Source organism: Caenorhabditis briggsae (assembly GCF_000004555.2).
Source record: "Caenorhabditis briggsae complete genome, chrII, whole genome shotgun sequence".
Classification (NCBI taxonomy): domain Eukaryota; kingdom Metazoa; phylum Nematoda; class Chromadorea; order Rhabditida; family Rhabditidae; genus Caenorhabditis; species Caenorhabditis briggsae.
In genome coordinates this window covers 11,497,062-11,524,176 of record NC_013486.2, presented here as the reverse complement: position 1 = coordinate 11,524,176, position 27,115 = coordinate 11,497,062, and the positions used below count along the sequence as shown (strand labels likewise).

Below are 27,115 nucleotides of genomic sequence, written 5' to 3'. Positions count from 1 at the left end.
TTTCTTGCATGCCGTTGTCATTTTCAGGAGATGAAGCAACTTTGACAAGCGACAACTCAGCTCAAAGACCATAAAATAATTTGAAACTTCGCCAGTTTACTGATGAATTATTTGAATTTTTGCACTCCAAATTTCAGCTAAACACAACGCTCCACTCAAAGTTTATGCTGGTACAAACTTTAGTCTTGGTTTAGGCCTCCCTGAATTGCTAATTTTTTTCCAGATTTTTCGCAATTATTTTTTTGCAAATCAAAATTTCATTTTACAACTGATTTCTTCCTTATCAGACCCAAAATCTGTAATTCAAGACTGATTCTCTCGTCTTCTGACGCATTAAACCTTCTTATAAATGACAACAAAAAAACGCAAAATTTCAAAGTTGATATCAGTTTTTCCCCCCTCGAACCAATGATTTTTCGAACGATATTTCTTCTCATTGCCGTTTCCCTCGTACCATCCTTCCAAGAGGGTACCTCTACTGTAACTACCGATAGTACAACTTCTGGACCATCGACGACTTCTGGTCCGACATCATCTACCGGTGCACCGTGCCAAGATGATCCGAATACAGATTGTACAAATTTCAAAAGCTACTGTACCAACTCTAAATACATTCCAATGTTGAAACAGTTCTGTCCAGTGACCTGTAACATGTGTCCAGGAGCCACAACTGCAGTACCACCAACTGCCAATCCAAATTGCCATGATTCTAGCACTAAGTAAGTTCTTAAAGAAATTTTTAGAAATAATGGAGGCCTTTTTCAGTTGCCCCAATTGGGTTAAAAATGGATTCTGCACCAACTCATTCTACAAGTGCGCCGATCGCATCAAGTACTGCCAGAAATCATGTGATTTGTGTACACCTGGATCCTGCAAAGATTCTGATAGTGTTCTTATTGAGGTTAATGGAGAACCAGATTTCGATTTTCATGTTTCTGAGTAAATAAATTGATGATTATAATGGGATCATTCAGTGAAAAGCAAATCAGAAAATTGCTGATTTTTTCTTATGCAGAGGGGTCCCCAATTTCTTTTTCTTCTACATACATATCTTCATTCTGTTTTGTTCACCTTCTCAATTTCACAACACCATTTTGAAGCTCGTTTTGTCCTGAGATTAAAAACGAACTCAGATTTCACTTCGCTCCACCCATTTTGATATATCCGACGCGTTGCGGTCGTGCGTTGCGTTTTTTAGATCCTCTGTCAGAACGTACTTCTGGGACATTGTTTTCACATGGACATCCCTTTTGGCTACATCTAAAACTGTTAGCTACCGTACCCTTACTCAAACTCTGTCCTCATGGCATTCATTCTCTTTTCTTCTTCTTTTTGATGTGGGATTCAGAGATAAGTTCCCACGCTGCCATGTTGATGTATCTATGACAACAACGCGCTTTGTTTGATTAAATCCTGCGCTTCATGGAATGCACCGCCCGAGTACTTGCCTCGTGATCCTAATCCGTTGGGAATAATGTTTTTCTGGCCAAAAAAAAAATTTTTCCCATTTTGCCCGTTTTTCATTCGATTTTTTTGGATTAAAATTCTCTATCGATGTGTTTTCAGTAATGCCAAGAAGAGCTCGGAAAATTGATAAGAAGGATCAAGAGATTGCCCAATTAAAGGAACAACTAAAGCAATGGAAAGTGGAAGCCGCGAAATCGAAAGCTGAAGAAGGAATAACGATTCAAATGTTGGACTTGGAGAAAATGCTTCATGGAGTCACTAAAGCAAGGTGCAAATGGTTCAAAGATGCAATCGAAAGGCGTGGACCTGTGGTCGACAAACTGAATGACCATATTCTTAAATTGACCGCAGATTTGAGTCTCTTCAAGTCAGGATCAAAGGAAAGAGAAGCTAAAAGACTCATCGATAAAGAGCACAAACTGGTCATAAAATACAGAAAGAAGATGTTAGAAGCTCAGGCGGTGGTTCGCAGACGCCAAGAAGTGAGCGAGCAGGAGAAAAAGCCGTGGAGATTCTGTGAGATATGTGACATGGAATTCCAGTATACAGGGCTCAAAACTCCTCGTGTTCTATGTAGGTTTTCTTTGTTTTTTCGATAAATAACGATTCTATTTTTAGTTTGTGGACACACTTTCTGTCAAGAATGTCTTGTGAAGATTGCTAATGTCATCGAGGTTAAATGTCCGTTCGATAGCAGATGCACTAGAGGATATGAAATGCACAAGCTCCCAAAGAATTTCGCCGTCCTTCATATGTGATGAAGTATTCTGAATCAACCAAAGCATCAAGTGTTTTTTGCCGGAACCTATCACAACATTTTTCATACCGAGAATTTTCTTTTTTTTCTAAAAACTATCTTTTATTGATTGATTGCATAGTTTTTATACAAACTGAATCCAGCATGAACTATGTATTAGTATTTTCTAAAATAAAAGACGCTCTTTTATCATGTATGCTTGGTATAAGCCATTTAGCCGGACAACCCCTACTCAAATTCTGTCCTCATGGCATTCGTTCTCTTCTCTTCTTCTTTTTTGATATGGGATTCAGAGATAAGTTCTCACGCTGACATGTTGATGTATCTATGACAACAACGCGCTTTGTTGGATTAAGTCCTATGCACCGCCCGAGTACTTGCCTCGTGATCCTAATCCTTTGAGAATAATTTTTCTCTGGCCCAATTTTTTGACTTTTTTGGGTGTTTTTACTCGATTTTAGTTTTCTTGGGTTTACATCTATTTCTCTGTCGATGTGTTTTCAGTGATGCCAAGAAGAGCTCGGAAGGTCAACAAGAAGGATCAAGAGGTTGTTCAATTAAAGGAACAACTCGAGCAATGGAAAGTGGAAGCCGCGCAATCGAAAGCAAAAGAAAAAGAAGCGGTTCGAAAATTGAACTTGGAGAAACGTCTTCATGGACTCGCTATTTCAAGGCGCGAAAGGTACAAGGATGCATTTGAAAGGCGTCAAGCCCTTACCAGCAAGCTGAATGCCCGTGCTCTAAAATTGAACGCAGATTTGAACCTCTTCAAGTCCTGCTCAGATGCAAGAACAGCTAAAAGACTTGTTAATGAAGAGCACAAACTGGTCATAAAATACAAAAAGAAAATGTTAGAAGCTCAGGCGGTGGTTCGCAGACGCCAAGAAGTGAGCGAGCAGGAGAAAAGGCCATGGAGATTCTGTGAGCTATGCGACATGGAGTTCCAGGATACGGGCATCAAAACTCCTCGAGTTCTATGTAGGCTTTTAATATTTTTTGAATATTGAACAATCCTTATTTTTTCAGTCTGTGGACACACTTTCTGTCAAGAATGTCTTGTGAAAATTGCTGGTGATCATATCATCAGAAACATCATCGATACTATCAACGTTAGATGTCCATTCGATCGCAGATTCACTAGAGGATTACCAACAGAAATGCACAAGATCCCAAAGAATTTCACCGTCCTTCATATGTGATGAAATATTCTGAATCAACCGAAGCATCAGTTGTTCATATTCTTTTTCTTCTCCTTACCCAGAATCCACTATTCTTTTAAAGTCTATCTCTTTTTTCTGATATCAATCTTATATTCATTGATCACAGATTTAATTATAATCATTAGAAATGTTTCTATAATAAAGGAATCAAATGATTAATTTTTGAAAGTTTTCATTCACAGGTAAGACGGGGTTGCCGAAAAGCGTACCAACGGCGGCTGAAGATTTGAGAATTGGCTGTAACTTGCGTATTTGAGAAAATGAGGGAAAATGTGTAACAAAATGTATGAAATGCAGTTATTAGTGATCCAACCATAATGAAAAAAAAACTTTGATTCTTCGTAAATTTTTCTTGAAGGGGCTCAGGTTCTTTTTATGCATTTATAGAATATTTGCCCTTAATTTTCTGAAACCGTTTTCTCAACTTTTCCATATTTTATTCCCTTCGAAAAACCTAACTCAGAATGGAAAAACTTTACGTCCGCTTCCCCCAAAAATCGATTCTGAGAGAAAGAGTAGACAAACGCACGAGGCGCATCCCTCTCTTCAGACTACAAGTGCGCTCTACGGCTAAGTTCTGCGAAGAAGGTCCTGGACCGAATGGAACGCCTCGCTTTTTTCTTATTAATCGATTTGGAGCATTTTTTCCATATTTCTAATGTTTCAGAAATGGCTCGAAGAGCAATTTAGGGTAAGAAGAAGCCAAAGATAGCTGATCCGGTTTCACAACTGGAGAGATTGAGAAAAAGGTACAAGACGTTGGGAGAGAAAATGAAAAGTGAAAAATGAAAAAATGAGTGCATGCGAGAATGTAATTTAAAAGAAATGGAGCATCGACGAGTTGTGATGGAAGAGTTGATGGATAAGATCAATGTGTTGAGAAGAGAATTTGGAGACACGAATGCGAGATTAACTGAAGATGTAGAATTCGCAACAAATAAAAATATAAAATTGGAAAGAGAAAAGAAAGGAAGAATATTGGAAATTATGAGAAAAGACCAGAAAATCCTTCGACTCCAGGCGAGTGTCAGCGATGAAAAAATAGAGAAGTTCATTGAAAAAGAGCATAAGAAGACGGATGTACTGCATAAAAGTATTATGGAAGCACATAAAGAAATTCTGATAAGACAAGAAGAGCAAGATGGAGAATTGAAGCCGTGGAGAAAATGTAGAATCTGTTTTGAGGAATATGAAGAAGAGTTGGAGCATAGTCCTCAGGTTCTCGGTAAGTTATTTTTGAAGGATTCCGTAGATTTCCGTAGAACGATGGGGTAATTTTTTTCATACTACTCAGACAAGAGTAAAGTTCCCGCCGGCGTGTTAAACGAAGTTCCTGCCGCAGGGCAGCGGCGGGAACTTTTTTTTCAGCTTGCCGGAATGAACTTTCCCGCCGGCAGGTAAATCCCATTTACTCATCCTCCCTTTTTCAGTACATTTTCACAAACAAAACAAAATGTAAATTCAGTTGAATTTATTAAAATTGAAACTTTCTATGTCTACAAATAAGGAAATCTATAGTTAGATAAAATCAAAAACATAAATTGGGCATAAATTAGTGTCTTAAATATCAAAAAATAGGAAAACGGATGTGACATAAATTGCGGGAATTATATACAATTTTATTGTACAAAATTACTAGCTGGTTATTTTCGATTTTAAGGAAAATTTCGAGTTTAAAAATTTTTTGGATTTTGAAGAAATCGTTGAATTTTAGAAGAGTCAGGAAACTTTGGACTTTAATGTTTCTCAAGATCTTGTGCACAATTTTTTTTCAAAATCCAAATTTTTTTAAAATCCAAAATAATCAACTAGAGCCAGAACATTATTTCGTCTTACAGAAGCTCACCCAAATCGTAAACCTTAAGCCAATTTTTCTCAGATCCTATCAGAGATATCAAAATTTGTTGAACTGATAAAATATTGGTGGTATTATGCATAGTTGCGAAATCCCGGGCCGGCCCGCGGGTCGGCCCGTCGAGAATTTTGGCGGGCCGGGCCAAGAAAATTCGTCTACCGGCCCGGCCCGGCCGGCCTTTTGCAACTATGATATTATGATAAGTCATTTATCAGTTGACACATTTTTGGTATCTTGGATAAGAATTGAGATAATTGAGCTGGAACTTAACTGAGTGTGAGTCCTTCTATTACAGGTTTTACTGTAAATTGATTCCTGTAATTCTCAATTTTTGCAGAATGTGGTCATACTGTCTGCTACCGATGTCTCTGGAAAATGGCCGACCCAGATGGTGTATTGTGTCCATTCGATCGTATCACCACTATTTGTAGAAAAAGAAACCTGCGTCTTCTCCTCAAAAATTTTGCCGTTCTGCAAATGTAAAATTTTCTATAATAATTTAATTTTCCACCCTCTACTTGCCTCATCTCAAAGATGTTTTCTGTAGATTTTGTGTCTTATAAGGCTTTAAGGCAGCCTTTGCCATTTCGCCTCTGTCTTCCCCGTTTCCCAAAAATTGTATCTTCCGGTTCTTGTATTATCTATCTGCCTTAGTCTAATGTAATTTAATAAATAGTTTTTTTTCAAGGTTTCCTTTTCTTTCTGAAAACAGATTTTCAAATTGAGATAAGATTCCAAAAGACTTCTGGAAATTGTGAGAAAACACTTTTCAGTTTAAATGAGGGGTCACAATAGATTTTCCAATATTACTCGGAGTTTGGATTCAGGTTCGTGCGTTCGAAAAAAAGAATTAGCAATGTGTAGCGCATCCGAAGCTTCCTGGCAGTGGGCAGCATCTTCCTTCCAGCATCAAGCATCCGACGTCGTCTTCCTTGTTGATCCTCTGCGAAACCCGGTGATCCTCGTCGAGCTTCGAAGTAGAGAGGCCAGTTGTCGCTGTAGGATCGGATGACTTGATTAGTTCTCTTCATTTAATTTTTGAAAAGTATCAAGTCTACAGTAACCCCTTCTTCCTAAAAATTGATCTACCAGATTTTTGATCTACATCGCATTTTTGGAGGGATTCTTTCTTCATGCCGGGAAAAATCCTGTACACTGGACTTCAAAGAACGCTTCCATTTTTTCATTTTTTTATATGTTCTTTGTCAGATTTCTAGACTAGTTTTTTTTTTCAGTCATGGCACCAAGAAAGAAGCAGCAAGTTCAAAAACCAACAATTAAAAATGATCAAGTGCAAAAGTTGACAAAGGAGAAGAAGGAGTTGGAGCAAAAATTGAAAGGTATTTTAGAAACTCGGAAATTCCGTAAAACCTGTAATAGAAGGGCCCCCTAACTTCGAACTTTGACCTTTTTCTCGGTTACTGTAAAAGTTATAGAAAAATTGCCCACTGAGAAAATTTTGATAATGTTATGATAAACAATTTTTCAATTAACAACTGTTTTCTATCTTTAATGAGAAACGAGAAAATTGAGCTCAAACTTGACAGTATGGGGGCCCTTCTATTGCAAGTTTTAAGGTGATTCAATTACAAAATTTTTGTAGAAGCGCTAAAACAAGTTGCTGATATTCAACAAGAAAATGAACAACGACGAATCGAACTTTTGGGGACATACCGAGAAATGAGGCGAGAGTTTGATAACCGAACCAGGCAAATTGTACAGTCAATTGAGTCGGTTAATAAAAGTTTGAAAAACGCGGAGGGCAGAGCTCAAAAAACCGAGAAGCAACGGCAAATTTTGATGAGAACAAAGTTGGAACAAGAACAGAGAATCGCTTTTCTCAACGACTGTCTTCACGAGAAAAAAACGCATAAGATGGTGGAGGCTGAACGTAGAAAGACAGAAATGAGTCGGAAGCAGATGTTGAAAGCACAGAAGGAGCTTCGAGAAATTCAAGAAGGAAAAGAAGGAGTCTCGAAACCATGGAGACAATGTGAAATCTGTGGAGAAGACTACACTGAGCGAGCTCTACACATGCCTCGTGTTCTCGGTGAGTCTCAATACGGGGTCTGAAAAAGAGGTTTCATTGAAAACATCTGAAAATCCTTAGCTACAGTTTTAGAAAAATGCCTGGGCTATTCTCGTGCTTATGACATGTCTTATTAAGGCACAGTATATGTCCATAAGATATACAAAAACGTATTTTTCAGTTGATTTTAACCATTTTCAGAAGTATCGGCTTTCAAGTGTCCGATCACTTGGAAAATTCTGGAGGTTATACAACAGACCTAGATTGAAAACTTTACATTTATTGAATTTTTGGAAGGTGTCCTTCAGAAATCGGCAAATAGCTCAAAAACTAGAAATTTTCAAAAAATTCTGTGAATGCAAAGTTTCCAATCTAGATATTACATCCTCCAAAATTTTCTAAACGATTGAAAACTTGACAGCCGAGCCACAGACTCATGAAAATGGTCGAAATGGTCAACAAGCAACTGAAAAATATGTTTTCGTATACCTTATTGAAAGGTACTGTACATCTTCAAACCATCAAAGTTGATGGCTTTCAACTAGAATAATTATTGTCGAATTGAAAAACAGGGAAAGTGGAAGCCTAGCGGGTGGCTCGCGGGCTGTCGATTTACGAAGTGGTGCCCAAAACAATACCGTATAAAGCGCAATTAATTTCTGTAAATTTAACAAGACTTTCAGTACAAAATTTCGATTTTTTGGTAAAAATAAAATCCCTAGCATCTCCAGAACTTGTTTTTTTTTTGAAAAACCAAGCTTAATTTCGAAAATCGATCACACCTTTTGCCGAGACGCCTCGTAGATCAAAACAAGCTTTCAGAGGGCAAGGTTCCTTTTTTTAATTCAGAAATATTGTAACATTCAGATATCCTAATGTTCTCTGAATTCAGACCTTTTTTATTTTCAGATTGCGGTCACACCTTGTGCCAAACATGCATCAAAAGATTGGCTGGTGACGAAGGAGTCCATTGTCCATTCGATCGAGAAGTCACTATTATCCAGAAATCACGGATCAATACTCTTCCAAAAAATTTCGCCGTTCTTCACATGTGAATCCTCATCACTTGGCTCGTTCTATAACTCTAATTCTCTCATCTCGCTATTAATTTCAAATGTTGACATTAATTTTATACCCAGAAAGATTGTGAACGAGTTTCTAATGGGTTTTTAAATAATAATTGAATTCAACTCATAATAATTTTTAATAAAGATGAATTCAATCCAGAAGACGTTTTAGATATTGTTAAGTCATCAGAAACACCGTAAAACCTCTAATAGAAGGGTCCAGACTTTAAACTTCAGGCCAACTTATCTCGGTGCCTGTCAAAGGTACCAACAAGTTGTCCACTGATGAATCGTTGATCATAATATCCCAAACATTTTATTAGTTGACAAAATTTTGATATCTTGCATAAGAGCCATGGAAAATAAGCTCAAACTGTGGAAGCTCTTATTTGACAGGTTTTTCAGTATGCTTAGTGCAAATTAAAGCTCTATATATTTCTAGCAATTTTGAATTAATCTGACAAAATATAATAATTTTTACAGCCAGATTATATCATGTTTCCTGCTAATATCTTCTTTATTTAATTTAACATGCGTTGGCTATTCCATTTGCCTTAATGTGAAGATCAATGTGCCTATTTCCGACGGCTTCAGGAGAAGTGCGTCTTCTAATGACAGAGTTCACGCTCTCTTCGTATTTCCTGTCCTTTCTTTTTTTTTGCTTAATTTCCTGGACGAGTGCTCCAAGTGAAAAGAGCCCTCGCGAATCGATAGGATAACTCATGGCAACGGAAGGAAATGTCTCCTGGGAAAAATTCTGCTTCACACTCACTTTAACTTGTTATTTGTTTGAAATACATGCTTCCTTCGATAATGAATTCAATACGATTAGAATAATAATTTCCAGATATGGCATCACCAACAACGTATCTTTGTTTAATGGAGGTCGAGATGTTGAGAGGGCGAATTTTGGAGCTGGAGATGCAGGTGAATGGTGAGTTTTGTGTCTAGATTTTAATATATATTTGCACCTGTTTTGTTAAAGAGCACAACCGAAGAGAGACAGAGGACAAGGCCAGACACTTTGAAGAAGCAGAGCGACGCGAGAAGGAAATGGAGACTAGGTACAGGGATAAAATTGATAAACTTGAAGAGAAATTAGAAGCGAAACAACTGAAAAATAAGCATTTGGAAAACAATTGTCTGCGTCTGATGGTTGAAAATGATGCGTTGAAACGGGAAAATACAAAAACGACGGTGGAAATGAAGAAAATTGAAACAACGGAAAATGGAGAAGCAGCGAGAAAACTTTTGGAAGATGAACAGAAGAAGACGTCAGAGTACAGAAAGAGAATGCTCTACGCACAAATGAAGCTGCGAGAGAAGCAAGAAAACGTAGAAGGAGACGTGAAGCCGTGGAGATTGTGTAACATCTGTCTTGAAGAATTCAGTCATCTTTCGGAACATAATCCGAAAGTTCTCAGTGAGTCATGAATTTCGGTAAACCCTGTAATAGAACCCCCCCCCCCCACACTGTCAAGTTTGAGCTAATTTCTCTCGGTCCTTGTGAAAGATACCAAAAGTTTGTCAATTTATAAAATATTAGTGACGTTATGTTAAATAACATGTCAGTTGACAAATTTTTTCCATCTCACACAGGAACCGAGATAATTGAGCTCAAATTAGAATTGCAATTTTCAGACTGTGGACACACATTATGCTTCTCATGCTGTAATCAGATCTGCTTGGCATACGGAATCGCTTGCCCTTTCTGCCAAAAACTGTTCATTATAGATAAAGAAGAGCTTGTTAACTTACCAACAAACTTCATCGTTTTGCATATGTGATGAGCCAATGTAGTCGTAATCTACCTTTATTCTAATTGGTTCCTCTTATTTTCTTATTCTAAAACTTCTCATTTGATGTGTGAAACTAATCCCTCACTTTTTACAATAAGTCTGGCTTTCATCATGATTTCTAATAAATTTATTATCACCCCAACAGCCTTCATATACTCTAGCTCTACAGTAATCCAAGTTTTCAGAAGTTTTCCGCCACAAACGTTAGAAATTGGTGACGCACAACTACCCGGGCTGATAAAAACAGGTATATCTTTAGACGCATGTATTTTGGAAGCACGAAAATTAGTACAAATATAATTTTACGTTTGATTCAAAGCTACTGAATTTTTTAAGCAATTCCTAAAGTCTATGTGTTGTTATGATTGTCCAAAGATGAATGAGATGAAGTAAATTTGACAAGCGATAGCTCAGCTCAAAGCTGATCGAATAATTTGAACTTCAACCAGTTAACTGATGAATTATTAGAGTCTTTGCTCTCCAAATTTGAGCCCAGTGCAACGCTTTTCTCAAATTTTATGCTAGTACTAACTTTAGTCCTGGTAATTACGCGCCACCCTGTATTTAGTTTTATAATTCATGGCATACACACTAGATACACAATTGGAAGAGAAAAAGAGACGGAGAGATGGCCGACGTCCCTTGCGAAAGTTAGTCCTCCTATTGCGTCCCACGATTCTTGTTGGACGCAAATTGAATATATTTTCTTGTTTTCTGTTGTTTTTCATAGATTTTCTTCAACTTTTCTTCAGATTTCTGTCAAGAACTTTGATGGAAACAATTAGGAATACAACTAGAAAAACATTTTGAGTGGTTTTCATAAGAACTGTTGGGTCGGTATTGATTTTCCGAAAGTCGGTTGAAAAACTCTTTCTTTTAGTTTGCGATTATGTTTTTGATCGGAAAAAAGAGCCCTGGTAGTCAGCTAGAATTAAAAGTTCTTTTTCCCTATTTCTGAACTTTTGGAATATTAAAATCGTCGGACATTTATGGAAGATCCGACTTTTTGAAAAAAAAAAACTTGGATCTACTGGATCCCTTCTACAGGATAATTATCTCTTGGTTTATAGAAAACTTGGATTTCAAAGAACATTTAATAATAACAAGAATTTTTCGAACCCATGTTTTACCGCAATAAGAAACACTTCTACTCTCTGCGTCTCTTTTCTCTCTCTCTCTTCTTCTCCTTCTTTTTATTATGAAACGAACAAAGGACGCTCAATGTCACCAGACGTTCATAATGTTCAAAGAAGAAGAAGAAGAGATATTATCTAGCAAGCTTAAAGTTTAGGAACTATCATGTTTTTTGGCCAGAAAAATTCTGAATCCGCATCGAGGAATTTTTAAGCTTCAGGAGCTAACGATGACTAGCGTCTAGAACAATATTATGTTTAAAACAACCTAATTAGTTCCAAACAACAATCGAATAATTTTTTACTAATTTTCAAATTCTCGACAAATCCAACACTATCTTATCTCCTATACTGGGTCTTATCTTGATCCAACTAAAAACTTTATGTATCTTACCAACTTGGATTTACGATAGATAAACCAATACTGGAATATCTTTTTGATTGATTTTCGAAATCAATAAGTTCTTTTTCTGTTCTGAGGACAGATCTGCAAAAGTCAATAATTGTTTTTTCTGTTCTCTCTTCTTTCCCAAGATGCCTCCAATAGCATCTGCTGACTCACTATTGCATGTTCGCTCTATTGTTTCGTCGAGTTTCGAATACCAGAACCGTTCCGTTCGACATTGATTTATTTTTTACCTATTCTCGCGTTGTATTATACTTGCTTCTTTTCCGAATGAAATCATCTCTTCAATGTATCTTTTATAATTTCAGGTAATGGCACCAAAACGTAAAAGTGCTCGAATTGCCGCAGCAGCACTGGTGGTAGTTCCGAAGGTGACTATCCCGAAGGCTAATGATAAATCTGCAACTGCGGAAATTGCGAAATTGAAGAAGCAACTAGCAAGAAACAAGACGGAATCCACGACTAAATTGCACCGAGCTCAATGTGATTTGGAGTATGCAAGAGATGAGTTACAGAGAAACAAAATGCAGCATAAACTGGAATCAGAAAAGAAAAATGAGGAACTTGCAACGCTGAAAACGGAGAAACAGGCATTGACTAACGAAATTAAGCATTTCAAGAATTGTAAGGATACGAGGAAAGCATATGGAATAGTGCAGGCAGAGTGCAAGAAAGCAGAACAGAGCCGGAAAAGAATGTTGGAAGCACAATCGCTTTTGAGAGCCGAGCAAGAGAAAAAGTTCAAAGAGGCTAAACCATGGAGACAGTGTGAGATCTGCACTGAGGAGTTCACAGAGACGGGCGCACGATCTCCACGTATCATGTGTAAGTGTTTTTGAACATTTTGAAACCAAAGAGATGGGTTAGTAAATATGAGACTTAAATGACGCCGTGGAAATTTCAAGATCGCTCTGTTCTCGTCAAAGAGGGCCGCGGTCTTCCTAGTCCAAGGCCACTGTGCGCGCTTTTTTTTCATGCAATTTTTCAAACTTTTTCGCCTTCTCTGGTCGTTGTTTTTAATTTAAAAAAAAGAATTAATGAATAGCATCATAAAATAGCGCACACAGTGACCTTTGACTAGGACTTCCGCGACCCTCGTGGACGAGAACTGAGCGGGCTTGCATTTTTGACGGCGTTTCCAAGTGATATTTTGAAAATAAAAAAATATACGAAAAAAAAATAATTGAAAAAATTTTTGGTCGGAGTTCCTTTAAATTTTTTTTCAAAAATGTAGGTCACAAGAGCAATCAACTCTTGCACCTTAGAATTGAAGCAGTCTTCTGGAAGCATGTAATTCAAAATCTCATTTAATCTAAATACCATTTCAGCCTGCGGACACACTTTCTGCCTCACATGCCTCGAAAGCATGAAAGAGACATACTTCAGAACACAAATCAGATGCCCAACTGATAGAAAATACATGTATTGCAAGGATGGAGATCTCACGAAGCTTCCTATCAATTATCTAGCTCTTCACATGTGAATTCTGAATCTTAATATCTTCTTCTTCTTAATGTGCAATCCACCCGCTCCATCCCCGACCCATCAAAACCTCAAAGCCCATTCACTAAGCTTTTTCATGCGCCTTTCTGAGATTTCTCCAATGCTTGTTTTGAAATACGAAGTTCATTTCCTTTGATTTCTTTTTTTTCCAAAAATTGCCTTTTTTCCATTCCATCGAGTTCCAATTTCTTTCTATCATAGACACCATCTTCCTCTTTAGATTCGATGCTCTCATAATAATTGTTGTCTTATTTTTTCTTGATTTTTTGAAACTCTTGATTGACAAAATAAATAAAAATGCTCACAAAGCAGAAATATTTTGAAACTATCAGAATAAAAACTGGAAAAGGCCTAGTTTAACAAATACAGTAATCCTTTTTCCCATGAGAACAGGTATCCAAAAGTCAATAGTTTTTTTCTGTTCTTCCTTCTTTCCCAAGATGACTCCAATAACATCTGCTGTCTCACTATTGCATGTTCGCTCTATTGTTTCATCGAGTTTCGAATATCAGAAACGTTCTGGTCGATATTGATTTACCTTTGGCCAATTATCGTATTCTATTATACTTATTTTTCCAAAAATCTTCTCAATTTATCGTTTTTTTTTAAATTTCAGGTAATGGCACCAAAACGTAAAAGTGCTCGAATTGAAGCACAGGCTGCTGTTCCGAAGGTGCTTGTTCCGAAGGCTAATGATAAAAAAAACGGCTGAGATTAAAAGGTTGAAGAAACAACTAGCCAGAAACAAGACGGTATCCACGACTCAATTAAACAAAGCTCTCTCGGATTTGAAGCTTGCGCAATATGAGTTAAAAAGAAACAAAATGCGGCATGCATTGGAATCAGAAGAGAAAGATGATGAACTTGAGATGCTGAAAACAGATAATCATGCATTGGAGAAAGAAATTAAACAATTCAAGAATTGTAAGGATACCAAGAAAGCAACGGAAAAGATGCAGGCAGAGTACAAGAAAATAGAACAGAGCCGGAAAAGAATGTTAGAAGCCCAATCGCTTCTGGGAGCTGAGCAAGAGAAGAAGTTTAAAGAGGCCAAGCCATGGAGACAGTGTGAGATTTGTACTGAGGAGTTCACAAAGACGGGCGCACGATCTCCACGTACCATGTGTAAGTGTTATTGAACTTTTTTGAATTGAATAGTTGGGTTAAGATTTATTACTTATTACTTACTATCAGGAATTATGAAATGTGAGCCTGTCCATTAGAAAGTCACGAACTCTATGTATAGGGTGCCGCATAACTATCCTAACGAAAGTTGGAACTATCATAAAACTGGAGTAAATTGCTGTACTGAGCTCAAACTTGCAGCGCAAAAATTAAATTAATTCATTAATAAACTGGTCAAGTTTCAAATCACTTCATCAACTCTAAGCTGAGTTATCGCATGTAAAAGTTTCTTCATCTTATGAAAATCACAACGGCGGCCAAAAACATTTATCATTGGACAATCATAACAATACCTATAATTGAGGAATCGGTTTGAAAATTCCATTAGCTCTGAATCAAACGTAACATCATATTTCTACCTATTTTGGGGCTTTCAAGTTCCATATGTCTAAAGATACACCCGCTTTTATTAGACTGGGTAATTGTGCGCCACTCTGTATATTAAAATTACGTTTTCAAACATTTAGATCAAAAGACCAATCAACTATTGAATCTCAAAACTAAATTTCTATTCGAAACATATCACTCAAAAACTCATCTAATCTAAATACCATTTCAGCCTGCGGACACACTTTCTGCCTCACATGCCTCGAAAGCATGAAAGAGACATACTTCAGAACACAAATCAGATGCCCAACTGATAGAAAATACATGTATTGCAAGGATGGAGATCTCAAGAAGCTTCCTATCAATTATCTAGCTCTTCACATGTGAATTCTCAATCTCGAGATCTTCTTCTTTTTCTTCCTAATGTGCAATCCACCCGTTCCATGCCCCGACTCAACCAAATCCTCACAACCCATTCGCCAAGCTTTTTCATTCCCCTTTCTGAGATTTGCCCCAAATGCTTGTTTGAAATACTAAGTTCATTCCTGTTTCTACGATTTCTTTTTTAAATCCCAAAATTGCCTTTTCCATTCCATCGAGTTTCATTTTCATGGAAACCAACTTCCCCTTTAGATTCGAGCTCTCATAATAATTGTTGCGGTATTTTTTCTTATTTTTTTGAAACCTTTGATTGACAAAATTAATGAAACTGCTTACAAAACTAAGATATGTATTGTAAAATTTTCAGAACAAATACAGTAATCCTTTTTTGCCATGAGGTCAGATCTCCAAAAGTCAATAATTCTTCATGTGTTCTCTCTTCCTTCCCAAGATTGGGCTCAGTAACATCTGCTATTGCATGTTTGCTCTATTGTTTTGCCGAATTTCGAATACTAGAAACGTTCTTGTCGTCGTTGATTTGTCTTTGACCAATTCTCGTATCGTATTGTACTTTTTTTTCCAAAGACCTCTTAAATTTAATTTCTTTTTATTTCAGGTAATGGCACCAAAACGTAAAAGTGCTCGAATTGCAGCACATGCTGCTGTTCCGAAGGCTAGTTATAAAACTAGGGAAAATGCGGAAATCGCGAAATTGAAGAGGCAACTAGCAAGAAACAAGACGGAATCCACGAATAAATTGAACCAAGCTATCTCCGATTTGAAGTTTGAGAAAGATGAGGTACAGCGAAACAAAATGAAACATCAACTGGAATTAGAAAATAAAGAGGAGGAAATTGCCTCACTGAAAACTGATATACCGGCATTGAAAAACGAAATTAAAGATTTCAAGAATTGCAAGAATACGAAAAAAGCAATGGAAAAGATGCAGGCAGAGTACGAAAAGTCAGAAAATAGCCGTAAGAGAATGTTGGAAGCACAATCGCTTCTGCGAGCTGAGCAAGAGAAAAAGTTCAAAGAGGCCAAGCCATGGAGACAGCGTGAGATTTGTACAGAGGAGTTCACCGATACCGTCGAACGCTCTCCACGTATTATGTGTAAGTGTTTTTGAAATTTTTGAAACCAAAAAGATGGGTTAGGATTTGTAACATACCGTTTGGAATTATGAAATGTGATCCTCTTCATTAAAAATACGAGTTCTATGTATAGGGTGCCGCATAATTACTCGGAATAAAGTTTGTACCGGTATACAATCTTCAATAAAGCGTTATACTGTGCCTCAATTCGAATTGCAAAAATTCAAATAATTCATCAAAAAACTGGCCGAGTTTAAAACTATTTTATCAACTTTGAGCTGAGTTATTGCTTATCAAAAAGGCTTCATCTCGTAGAAATCACACTGGCGTGCATGAAAAAATTCATCTTTGGACAATCATAACAAAACCTAGACTTGAGGAATCTCTTTGAAAATTTCAATAGCTTAGCATAAAACGTAAACTATATTTCTTCCAATTTTCGTGCTACCAAGATACTTATGTCTAAAGCTATAGCCGTTTTTGTCAGTCCGTGTAAATGTGCGCCACCCTGTATATTTAATTTACGTTTTCAAACTCATAGGTCATAACAGCAATCAACTATTGAGTCTCAAAACTAAATTTCTATTAGAAACATCATTCTTATAATTAAGCTTTCCATCTCGGGCGAATTTCACCCGCCTCACCCGCCCGGGTGTGGCGCCCGCCCGACGCCCTATATTGTGAAACGCCCGAATTGAATTTCATGTATTGTTTTGCGCCAAAAAGTATTTCAAAAAGTGTGGTGCGCGTTTAATCAGCGTGACATAATTTTGTTGGACCACGAAACGGTATAGGACGGGTGTAGGGCGGGTGTAGGCCGTTTTTGGGCGACCCGCCCGAGATGGGAAGCTTACTTATAATAAATAGATAAAGTTGCGTCTTTTTCTCGGTTTGTTAATTTGTTTGTCCGCACATTTGAAATGCTTAAAAATTGAATATAAATTGACGTGATCTTTTTAAAAAAGTGAGGAGCGGAGCGACAAACAAAATAAATAGTTATATCGCGCCGGAGGCGCATCAGCCTGGTGTTTGAAGGGTATTTATTTCAAAATCTCATACGTTATCTTATTTTCCATTTCAGCCTGCGGACACACTTTCTGCTTCACGTGCCTTGAAAGCATGAAACCGGGACTATTTATCTTCAGAACACAAATCAGATGCCCAACTGATAGAAAATACATGTATTGCGAAGATGGAGATATTTCGAAGCTTCCCATCAACTATCTAGCTCTTCACATGTGAATTCTGCATCTTAAGATCCTTCTTCTCAATGTACAATCCACCCGTTCCATGCCCGACCGATCAAATCCTCACAACCCATTCACCAAACTTTTTCATGTCCCTTTCTGAGGTTTCTCCGATTCTTGTTTCGAAATTCGAAGTTCATTCCTGTTACTATGATTTCTTTTTTAAATCCCAAAATTGCCTTTTTCATTCCATTGAGTTTCCATCAGATTCGATGCTCTCATCATATTTTTGGCCGTATTTTTGTTTTCCTTTGAAACATTTGATTTACAAAATGAATAACAATGCTCAAAATACTAATATACGATATTATACGATATTCTAGAAGTTTCAGAATAATTAAAACAAACTTAAAAAAGGTAGTCACCAGAAATTATGGTCTTATCAGCCGGACGCATTTGTCAGCACGCGACCTTCGATCTTTCGATTTGGACTGTCGTCATGTATAAATTGAAAGATCACACTTGCCAAAATTTACAAAATTAATGTATCTTCAAGCTTCCGTATTCACCCTCACCTTCTGTTTTCTTTTGGCATCATGCCAACTGAGTACGGTAACTGACGGTCCATGTATGGATGACCCAACTACCGATTGTCAGGATTATGCAGCGCTGTGCAAGAATCCAATGTATCAGAACTTTTTGGATGTTTTCTGCCCAAAAACCTGTGGGCTGTGCCCTGGAGGTGCTACTGTTGTCCCTCCAACTCCTCCCGGTAATTGTGTTGATAACAACATGAAGTGAGTTTTAGATTAAAAAAATGAAATTAAATGCATCCTCGTCTTCTTGAAAATTTTGCTGGGTCTATAAATTTTTTAGATTCCGTAAAACCTGTAATAGAAAAGCCTTCCAACTTTTAAATTTGAGCCAATTTTTCCGGGTTCCTGTCAAAGGTATAAAAAAGTAGTCAACTGATAAATTGTTTATCAGAATTTCAGAAGTTTTTGTCAGCTGACCACTTTTTGATATCCTTCCCAGGACCCGAGATAATTGAGTTCAAACTTGACAGTGTGGGGGCCCTTCTGTTACAAATTTTACGGCACTTCGATTCTTCCATAATTCAGTACAGATTTTCAGTGCTCCAAATAAAGTTTCGCTATCTTTCATAACTTTATAAACTCCAAAACTGGCGATGACCGAAATTTCGAGTGTCGTAATAAGTAAAGTACATACAATTTCCGTCAGTATCAGAATATCAACTGAAAAACTCAGAAAAATGTTTTATCGAAAAATCGAGAAAACAAAAATCCACAAAATAAGACACCAGCTCGTATGATTTTCGAGAAAACCAAGGACCCGTTTTCCATGAATTTTTTTTCAGGAATTACCGTAAACCCTGTATTAGAATGTCCTTAACACTTTTGGTCCCCAATTTATCTCGGGTCCTGGGAAGGATATCAAAAAGTGGTCAACTGACGAAACACTTCTGATATTCTGATAAACAATGTATGATTATTGGAAATTTGTTTTTTCAGTTGATTTTCTGATACTGACGGCAATTGTATGTACGTTATTTATTATGACACTCGAAATTTCGGTCATCGCCGGTTTTGGAGTTTTTAAAGTTTTAAAAGATAGCGAAACTTTATTTGAATCGCTGTATTAATCTGCACTGAATTATGGAAGATTCGAAGTGCCGTAAAACCTGTAATAGAAGGGCTCCCACAATGTCAAGTTTGAACTCAATTATCTCGGTTCCTATGAGAGATACCAAAAATGTGTCAACTGACAAAATGTTTTTCATATTATGATAAACAACTTTCGATAAATAACTTGTCGATATCTTACACAGAAATCAAGATAAATTGGCTCAAAATTGAAAGTTAGGGGCCCTTCTATAACAGGGTTTACGCCAATCTTTACAAAAAATTAAATTGTTATGTACTTCATTGAAAACCAAATATTTTCAGTTGCAAACAATGGGTGAAAGAAGGATACTGTACTGCTTGTTTTGTGGATTGTGCCGATCGAGTCAAGAACTGCGCGAAATCCTGTAAATTCTGCGTACCAGGATCTTGTTTGAATTGTAAATATCGGTCGAAATTTAATAGGATTTTCTTCGACTAAACTTTTGAAATTGTATAAAATCATTTCATAATTAAAGATTAAATTCAAATTCAAAATCATTTATCAACAAACCCTTACATGATGATATAAATTTTCAAGGTCAAATGAGCAACTCACTTATTCTTCCCTAAAAAAACGTCATAATTCTCAATGATTACAAAGAAAAGCGATTTATCTCTTATCACTTTTACAACCCCCTCAACCCCACCCAAGGAAACTGCTAATCCCCCGGTGCACCTATAAAAATCAAGTTTGAACTGCTGGTTCTTCATTCTGAAAACTATGATTCGTCATTCTCTTGTCTTCCTCATTTCCTTTACGATTTTGGTCTCCGGATCATTTTTTGAGGAGTCAACATGCGAAGATGATCCAACTATTGATTGCGCGTCATTCGAAGAAAAATGCGCCGACGAGACAATGGAACCATTGCTTAAAAAACTGTGTCCAGTCACCTGTAAATCCTGTCCATCGACTGTTTCTCCAACTACCGCGGCTCCATGTGAAGATGCACCCGGATCCAATTGTGCGGATTTCAAAAACCTCTGCAGCAATGCGAAATATGTTCCAATGCTAAAACAATTCTGTCCAGTCACTTGTAACATGTGTCCAGGGGCCACCACAGTTTCTCCACCAACACCAAGCCCGAATTGTCACGATAACGAATCACAGTGAGTAGAGGACTTCTAGAGTTCATTGAACCAAATAGGAATCTATTTTTAGGTGCAAAGCATGGAAGAAAAATGGATATTGCGAACAAACATTTTATTCTTGTGCCGAAAGGACTAAAATGTGTGCAAAGACATGCGGATTCTGTACACCTGGATCGTGCAAGAGTTAATTGTTTTGCTTTCTATAAAGATTTGAAACTTCGAATAAAGTTAAAAACTTTTTAATCATACTTTTTCATTATTTTCCAACTTCTGACTGAAATCTGACCATGGCCTGCTCTACAGCCGTTTTTGGCAGGGTTGCAACCGGCCGGGCCGGGCCGGGCCGGGCCGGGCCGAGATTATTTTTTCTCCGGCCCGGCCCGGCCGGTTCGGCCGGTTTGGTCCGTTCGAATTTAAGAAAAAACAGAAATTATTGAAGAATTATTTGAATTATTGAAGAATTATTTGAAAAATCTGAAAATAATTACCGTAAAATCTGTATTGATATTGCATGCAAGTCTATTGTTCAAGTCACCTCAAGGGGTGCAACTCTATTAGAGGGGCAATTCAAATAGAGGCTGCAATTCTATTTTTCAAACTACGAAAATTTTGAAAAAAAAAGTTTTATTATGAAAATCAACAAAAAAGTAACAAATTGAACACAACAAAAGGAAAATATTCAAAAAATTGAGGCGTCACTGTCATAGTTATTGTCTTCTTCCTCGGCATGGTTCATTTCTCCATCGTCTTCCTCTTTTTCAATATCTCCCAAAATCTCCTGAATTTCTTCCATTTCTCGTTCTGCTCGTCTTGTCTTCAATAACTGTACGCCTTCTGGAATTTCTCCATCTTTCTTGAAACAATGAATTGCCTCATCATCTTCGCCATTTCTTCCATTTTTTAATCCGCATCCTTTGAATGATCTTACAATGTATTCCTTCGGGATATTTTCCCACGCCAATTGAATCCATTTCAAATAAACTTCCATACTGGGATCACGCATATTTCCCGCCGGGGTGAACGATTTCGTTCCATGAACCATCCAATCTTCGTACTCTTTTCTGATGAAAGATTTAAACATTGCGTTCCAATATACATCTGGAGCCTGAAAAATCGGGTCACGCAAAGTTTTAATAAAATCTACTCACTTGTAAGAATTTTGTGCATCCTCCAGGAATCACCGCAGTGTCTAGTCTCAGTTGTTTCAATACTTTTTTAGTGTCTGTACTGATGTGGCAACGGTAAGAGTCCCATACTAACAACCTTTTTCCGAACATTGAGTGACCGAGAACTTTTTCAAGAAAAGTTTTTGTGATTTCATCGTTGAAAAATGTTCTGTCACACCAAACCAACTGCAAAGTTTTTCTAAATGTTTCCTCAATACTTTGCACTGGTCTTTTTCTTGGAAGAAGTACAAAAGGTTTGCACTTAAAACCGTCTGATCGAGCGCACAGCATTACTGTAACATGCAATTTCTCGTGTCCCGTGGTTTTCACTGAAACCTGAAATTGAAACGTTTAGCTTGTTATTTTTGAGTGTGCTGACTTGTTTAGATCCTCGATCCGCTACAGTCAAACTATTCGAACAATCCAGATAAACCGCCGTCTCATCACATGCGAAAATTTTGTCATAATTATTCATGGTAATTAATCGTTCCACATAAAGGAGAAAGTCAATAATTTTCTCCACATAAAACTCTGGCGGTTTTTGACAGACTGTTGTAGCACGTCTACTCGAAAATCCATGCCGCTTCAAAAAAGAAACCAGCCATCCATTCGAGAACTGCAACATTTAATGTTTATTCTCAAGTAGGTAATCTGTTTTCAAACCTTCATATCACTATTTGAAATAGACTTGGCGTGATTCTGGATTCCAATACGAGTAATACGAAGCTTTTTTTCTCTTTGTCTCGGACCCATTCCGCAAGTTTAGTATCAAAATCTTTATCATTCACTTTACGCCCTGCGCCATCAAGCCGTTTTTTCTTTTTTCCATTTTCAGCGATTGTTGCTATTATTTTTTCTTTCTGAGCTCTCCATTGTTGCACATTTTGTCTTGAAACTCCAAATTTCTTAGCTGCTTCCGTGTTATTTTTTGATTCTGCCCATTTCACCACCGTAAGCTTGTAATCCAAGGGGTGGGCTCCACGCTTTCTCTTTCTAGAGTTTCCACCAACTTTTTCAACGTCTTCCACGTCTTCCACGTTTTCCACGTCTTCCACGTTTTCCACGTCTTCCACGTCTTCCACGTTTTCCACGTCTTCCACGTCTTCTACGTTTTCCACGTCTTCGAGGACTTCTTCAGAACTCATTGCTCGTGTTGCTCGCTTCAATAAATGGAAAATATTGTTAAAAAAACAAAGAAAAATAAAAATAAATCAGAAATTAAGTAGGTAGTTTAAAAAAAAAAGAAATTCGAAAAACAACTGTGCAATTGTTCGTCACGGTGTCACAGACTAAAAATTGCACAGTACTCCCGGCGGAGCCGCAATTCTGCTGGAGATGCAATTGTATTACGGGGGCAATTCAATTAAAGGCTGCAAGTCTATTTTTCAAGTGCCCTCAAGGGGTGCAAGTCTATTAGAGGGGCAATTCAAATAGAGGCGCAATATCAATACAGATTTTACGGTATTTTATGAAAAATAGGGATTATCAGGCAATTCGCGACAAAAAAAGGAGAAAAATCGGTTGATAATCGGAGCATCGTTGCAAATAAAAATGGCGCGCGTTCAAATATTAATTAATTGCCGGCCGGCCGGGCCGGGCCCTGGTTTTTTTCCCTGGGGCCGGCCCGCCGGCCAGCCCGTCAGATTGCAACCCTGGTTTTTGGAAAAGCTCCGGACAGAACATGTCTATATCCGTCCAAAAGCACCCCTCATTTTCTTACCAGGAATTATGTACAAGCCGACAGCCAAGAAAAAGCGTAATACGGAAAAAGTGGTTTTGAAAACTCCGACTACCGACTTCCTTCTGAAAAAAAAACACTTCCGGCTTTCGAGTTTAATAACTTCACTTCCTGACATCTCTGATCCATTAGTTGTCGATTTTCTGAAAATTGGAACAAGAGTTACAGATTTTTCAAGTGTGGGGGAGTAAAGGAGATTTGGTTTTGTGGGCGAAGCCTCGTAAGTTAATACGAGCGTCGTCTCATGTGCCAGATTTTTTTCAACTCGATAACAGAATATTGTGAATCTCCCTAGACTTCATTACCAATCCTCATCGGCCTGATAGAATCAAAGTACTGATGAATCTGGAACTAGTTCTTCCAACTGAACATTTTCTAGAAGTCCAGCAAACTCCCAACAACTCGTCGACATCTTGACAATTGACAAATAAAACGATTTTCTGAAAATTTTCCGATAATCTCGTTTTGGACACCAAACAGATTTGCAATGCGGATTTAAAAAAAAATGGAAATCCAAGAAATTTTTCGAAGCATTCTTTCCAGGCGAGTGATCAAACGAAGCCAGGGAACTTTATCGGGGATTTGGAACAAATCTAGAAAACTGAACCTGCTAAAGTTTAAGCTACCATGTAAAAAAATTCGCCATGTGAATATCTGGTCATTTCTAAGTCATAAAAGTTGTTGTCCCAAAAAACTCAACTTGCGAAATGAAGACCGTCAAACGCAAAAACCATGACAGATGACTTAGAAAACACATCGGATGCAAGTCAGACCGTTTCTGGGCCATAAACTATGGTGGCCTAGAAAAATCATGTTGAGAAAGGTTAGCCACTCTCGAAACTTTGTAACTATGTTCTACGTCTTCTAGATCTTTCTGTTTGGGCTATCAAGAACGCTTCTATTACCTCCAACTTTGAGTGTTTGGTCTTACAATTAGAGCAACACACAAAAATTTCAATTCAAATTTCAAATTTCAAATTCAAATTCCCAGATGCACCGTTTGTACGTTATCACTACCCTCACGTTTTTGAGAACAATGATATTAGAGTAAGCAGTGGAAACAAGGCGTCTACCAGATGATAGTGGTGTACCTGGTTTTTTTTTCGAAATTGCGAATCCTGAGTTTATTAGTAATAACCTTTTTCTCATTTCAGAATGAAAATGAAGCTGCAAATTCTGATTCTCGTGGTTCTCTTTGGATTCATTAGTTCGGACAATGATGATTGCAAAGATACAAGTGACAAGTAGGTTTATAAGAAATTTTAAATTTTGAGCTAATTCAACCCTGAAACAAGTTCCAGGTGCGCTGGATGGGCAAGCCAAGGATTCTGTACCAATTGTTTCTATACATGTGAAGTTCGAATCAAATACTGCCAAAAAACTTGCGAGTACTGTACCGGGCAAAAAACCTGTGAGAATTGTACAGTAACCACGACAACATTGCCACCTTCTACTACCACCATTAAGTGTGCAGATTATGGAGACTTGTGAGTTGTTTTTCAATTTTCATTCTCTAAAAATTTGATTATTTACAGTTGCAAAGATTGGGCAAAAAATGGGTTCTGCGATAACAACCTCTACCCATGCAGCTATCGTATGAAGTATTGTGCCAAGACTTGTGGACTATGTGCTCCAGGAGCTTGCCCGAACTGAAAATAATATTTGAATTGAATATGTGATGATGAAAATTTGATGAACAAACAAATGAATATTTTATCTTGTAACGACTTTGTAAAATTTCAAGCCCATAGGATACTCAATGTGTTACCCATGGCTAAGTTTCCACTTTAAGGTAGTTTTTCTTGGTTCCTGTGAAAGATATGACAAAGTTCAATTAGCAAAATGTTCATCATAATAACAAACATATTTGGTTAGTTGGCCCCTTGTTGATATCTTTTACAGGTACCGTGATATTTATGCTCAACGTTGACGCTTGGGCGGCCTTCTATGAGAGCAAATACGGTAATTATTCCTTTCTTTCAGTTTAACAAATTAGAACAAAAAAGGTTTGAAAAACATTCAGACAAATTAATAAACCCTCAATCCATCATACGGATTCAAAAACTTTAATAAAGATGTCGAAATCTGATTTCGTTTTGTATGGTCCCCCACACTTGAAAAATCTGTAACTCTTGTTCCAATTTTCAGAAAATCGACAACTAATGGATCAGAGATGTCAGGAAGTGAAGTTATTAAACTCTGAGGTTCTCTTTTATTTTGTTTCTATGGTATTATTTCATTTTGTATGTACTATATACACTAGACGACCTCCTAAAAATCTTTCCGTTTAAAGTTACGACTTTCAGTACATTTCCAGTGAATAATATGCCGAAAATAGAAAACTTGACAGAAATGCGCTACACCACTTTTTCAAGGAAACTTTGTGAAGATTATCCTGAATTTTTCACAAAATTCTCCGAAATTTTTAAATAAAAATCTCTCATAAATGACCCTGGAAAAATGGAAGGGATCAAGTTATGTTTTACAAGCACCCTCCGGAGGTTTCTCGGAATAAGAGAAGAGCCGGCCGTTCTATAGGGTGGCGCATAATTACCTGGACTGAAGTGTTGGACTGGGCTCAAATTTGGAGTGCATAAACTCAAATAATTCATCAAAAAATAACCAAGTTTTAAATTATTCGATTTATTTTGAGCTGATTTATCGGTTTTCAAAGTTGCCTCACCTCTGGAAAATTACACGTCCACCTTTGAACAATCATCTAGACTTGAGGTATCGCTTTTTTTTTACTCCAACTCAACCCACAGGAAGCGTAGGAGGAGGATGTATTTCCGATTCAAAACTTCCTCTCCTCATGATTTATTTTCTTCCATACTAAAAAAATGTATGCCAGTCACAAACTGTACGAACATTGATAACAATCGAATCGACCGCAAAGATCATTTGGTAATCCTCAAAAACTACACAAAACAGTACTGTCAATTCAACCCTCCACCTACTTTTTTTGTTGAGTGATAATCAAAAATCTGATTGTACCGAAAATTATAATCCTCTTATATTTTTGTAAGTGCTATACGCCTTTCTTTGTCTTCAGACTCCGCCCGTGACGTGATTTTTTTGCATGAATTGAAAATAGTATATAATAGGAAACTTGACCTAAGTTTCAACTGCTCAAAAAAACCATGAAGGTGTTTCTTGTACTTCTTTTCGCCATTGTAGCCGTTTTTGCCAAACCACAACACCCTCAATTGCTTTTCAATACCAATCATTTAGCTAATAATTGTACGGACGTTGGAACTAAGTAAGTTGTCTTTGAAATCCAGTTCAAGCTTGAAATAATCATTTTTTCAAAAATTTCAGTTGCCTAAACTGGGCTCGAAACGGATTCTGTACCAACTGCAACTGGACTTGTGAACAACGTCGTCATTATTGTGAGAGAACTTGTGGATTCTGTCATCCGGACTACAAATGCAATGAGACTTGTACAACGTGGCCACCAATGGAGGCAAAGTCCGAAGTGTTGACTGAGGAGGAGATTCAGACGTTGAATCAGTAGAAGATAACGTTTTTTGAGAGCGCAATAATGTCATTTTTAATGGTTATTTATGTGACATGTATCGATATGTTCCTGAATAAATTGTGATAGTGAAATTAATTGAGACGATTAGATCAATTAAATTTAGATCAATTATGTTTTTCGGATTAGATCGGATTAGATCAATTAAAGTAATGTTCATGAGCATCGATAGTTGTCTGGTAACGCTCAAGTAATTTCTTGATTTCATCGGCCCAGAACGACGAGGGCTGCGATTGAATAGTGGGTCAACTCCTATTTGGTGTCATCTTTTCAATTGAAGTTTTTTCTATGAAGATGACGTTTAAGAGCTTCAAATGACCATTTTTCCGAGAAAGCAAGGTCCGTAAAATACGACGGATGCAAAACAATAGTTCAGCCAAGTGACCTGTTTTTTTTTTGCTGATCGCTCTAGTCAGGGGCGTTCTCGCATTGTCGCGCTGGAAGTAGTTCTTAGTCTTGCTCCCTGTTTTGGTTTGACTACCGGATTTAATT

At 37.4% G+C, this 27,115-nt stretch overlaps 10 protein-coding genes across 10 annotated transcripts; all 10 read left to right on the top strand.

Annotated features, from left to right (window-relative positions):
• Window positions 1-408: 408 nt before the first annotated feature.
• Window positions 409-3,423, top strand: CBG20825 (the record flags this gene model as incomplete). The annotated part of the gene is made up of 6 exons (XM_045242715.1): window positions 409-719; window positions 766-939; window positions 1,101-1,180; window positions 1,567-2,040; window positions 2,729-3,202; window positions 3,251-3,423. The coding sequence occupies 6 exons, from the start codon at window positions 409-411 to the stop codon at window positions 3,421-3,423; spliced, it is 1,686 nt and encodes a 561-aa protein (XP_045097138.1).
• An 846-nt stretch (window positions 3,424-4,269) lies between these two features.
• CBG20824 lies at window positions 4,270-5,782 on the top strand (the record flags this gene model as incomplete). Its single annotated transcript, XM_002631589.1, has 2 exons — window positions 4,270-4,669; window positions 5,637-5,782. 2 exons carry the CDS (start codon window positions 4,270-4,272, stop codon window positions 5,780-5,782), a joined length of 546 nt encoding a protein of 181 aa, XP_002631635.1.
• Window positions 5,783-6,536: 754 nt separating this feature from the next.
• Window positions 6,537-8,383, top strand: CBG20823 (the record flags this gene model as incomplete). The annotated part of the gene is made up of 3 exons (XM_002631588.1): window positions 6,537-6,639; window positions 6,903-7,349; window positions 8,238-8,383. 3 exons carry the CDS (start codon window positions 6,537-6,539, stop codon window positions 8,381-8,383), a joined length of 696 nt encoding a protein of 231 aa, XP_002631634.1.
• Window positions 8,384-9,244: 861 nt separating this feature from the next.
• Window positions 9,245-10,182, top strand: CBG20822 (the record flags this gene model as incomplete). The annotated part of the gene is made up of 3 exons (XM_002631587.1): window positions 9,245-9,329; window positions 9,381-9,818; window positions 10,037-10,182. The coding sequence occupies 3 exons, from the start codon at window positions 9,245-9,247 to the stop codon at window positions 10,180-10,182; spliced, it is 669 nt and encodes a 222-aa protein (XP_002631633.1).
• Window positions 10,183-12,044: 1,862 nt separating this feature from the next.
• CBG20821 lies at window positions 12,045-13,216 on the top strand (the record flags this gene model as incomplete). The annotated part of the gene is made up of 2 exons (XM_002631586.2): window positions 12,045-12,558; window positions 13,062-13,216. The coding sequence occupies 2 exons, from the start codon at window positions 12,045-12,047 to the stop codon at window positions 13,214-13,216; spliced, it is 669 nt and encodes a 222-aa protein (XP_002631632.2).
• Window positions 13,217-13,855: 639 nt separating this feature from the next.
• On the top strand, window positions 13,856-15,135 carry CBG20820 (the record flags this gene model as incomplete). The annotated part of the gene is made up of 3 exons (XM_002631585.1): window positions 13,856-13,909; window positions 13,965-14,361; window positions 14,981-15,135. 3 exons carry the CDS (start codon window positions 13,856-13,858, stop codon window positions 15,133-15,135), a joined length of 606 nt encoding a protein of 201 aa, XP_002631631.1.
• A 613-nt stretch (window positions 15,136-15,748) lies between these two features.
• Window positions 15,749-17,465, top strand: CBG20819 (the record flags this gene model as incomplete). Its single annotated transcript, XM_002631584.1, has 2 exons — window positions 15,749-16,244; window positions 17,305-17,465. 2 exons carry the CDS (start codon window positions 15,749-15,751, stop codon window positions 17,463-17,465), a joined length of 657 nt encoding a protein of 218 aa, XP_002631630.1.
• Window positions 17,466-17,953: 488 nt separating this feature from the next.
• Window positions 17,954-19,534, top strand: CBG20818 (the record flags this gene model as incomplete). The annotated part of the gene is made up of 2 exons (XM_002631583.1): window positions 17,954-18,207; window positions 19,378-19,534. The coding sequence occupies 2 exons, from the start codon at window positions 17,954-17,956 to the stop codon at window positions 19,532-19,534; spliced, it is 411 nt and encodes a 136-aa protein (XP_002631629.1).
• Window positions 19,535-19,816: 282 nt separating this feature from the next.
• CBG20816 lies at window positions 19,817-24,510 on the top strand (the record flags this gene model as incomplete). The annotated part of the gene is made up of 2 exons (XM_002631582.1): window positions 19,817-20,202; window positions 24,390-24,510. Coding segments are annotated over 2 exons (507 nt in total), but the record flags the coding sequence as incomplete, so codon positions are not given.
• Window positions 24,511-26,228: 1,718 nt separating this feature from the next.
• On the top strand, window positions 26,229-26,602 carry CBG20815 (the record flags this gene model as incomplete). Its single annotated transcript, XM_002631581.1, has 2 exons — window positions 26,229-26,347; window positions 26,407-26,602. 2 exons carry the CDS (start codon window positions 26,229-26,231, stop codon window positions 26,600-26,602), a joined length of 315 nt encoding a protein of 104 aa, XP_002631627.1.
• Between the last annotated feature and the right edge of the window lie 513 nt (window positions 26,603-27,115).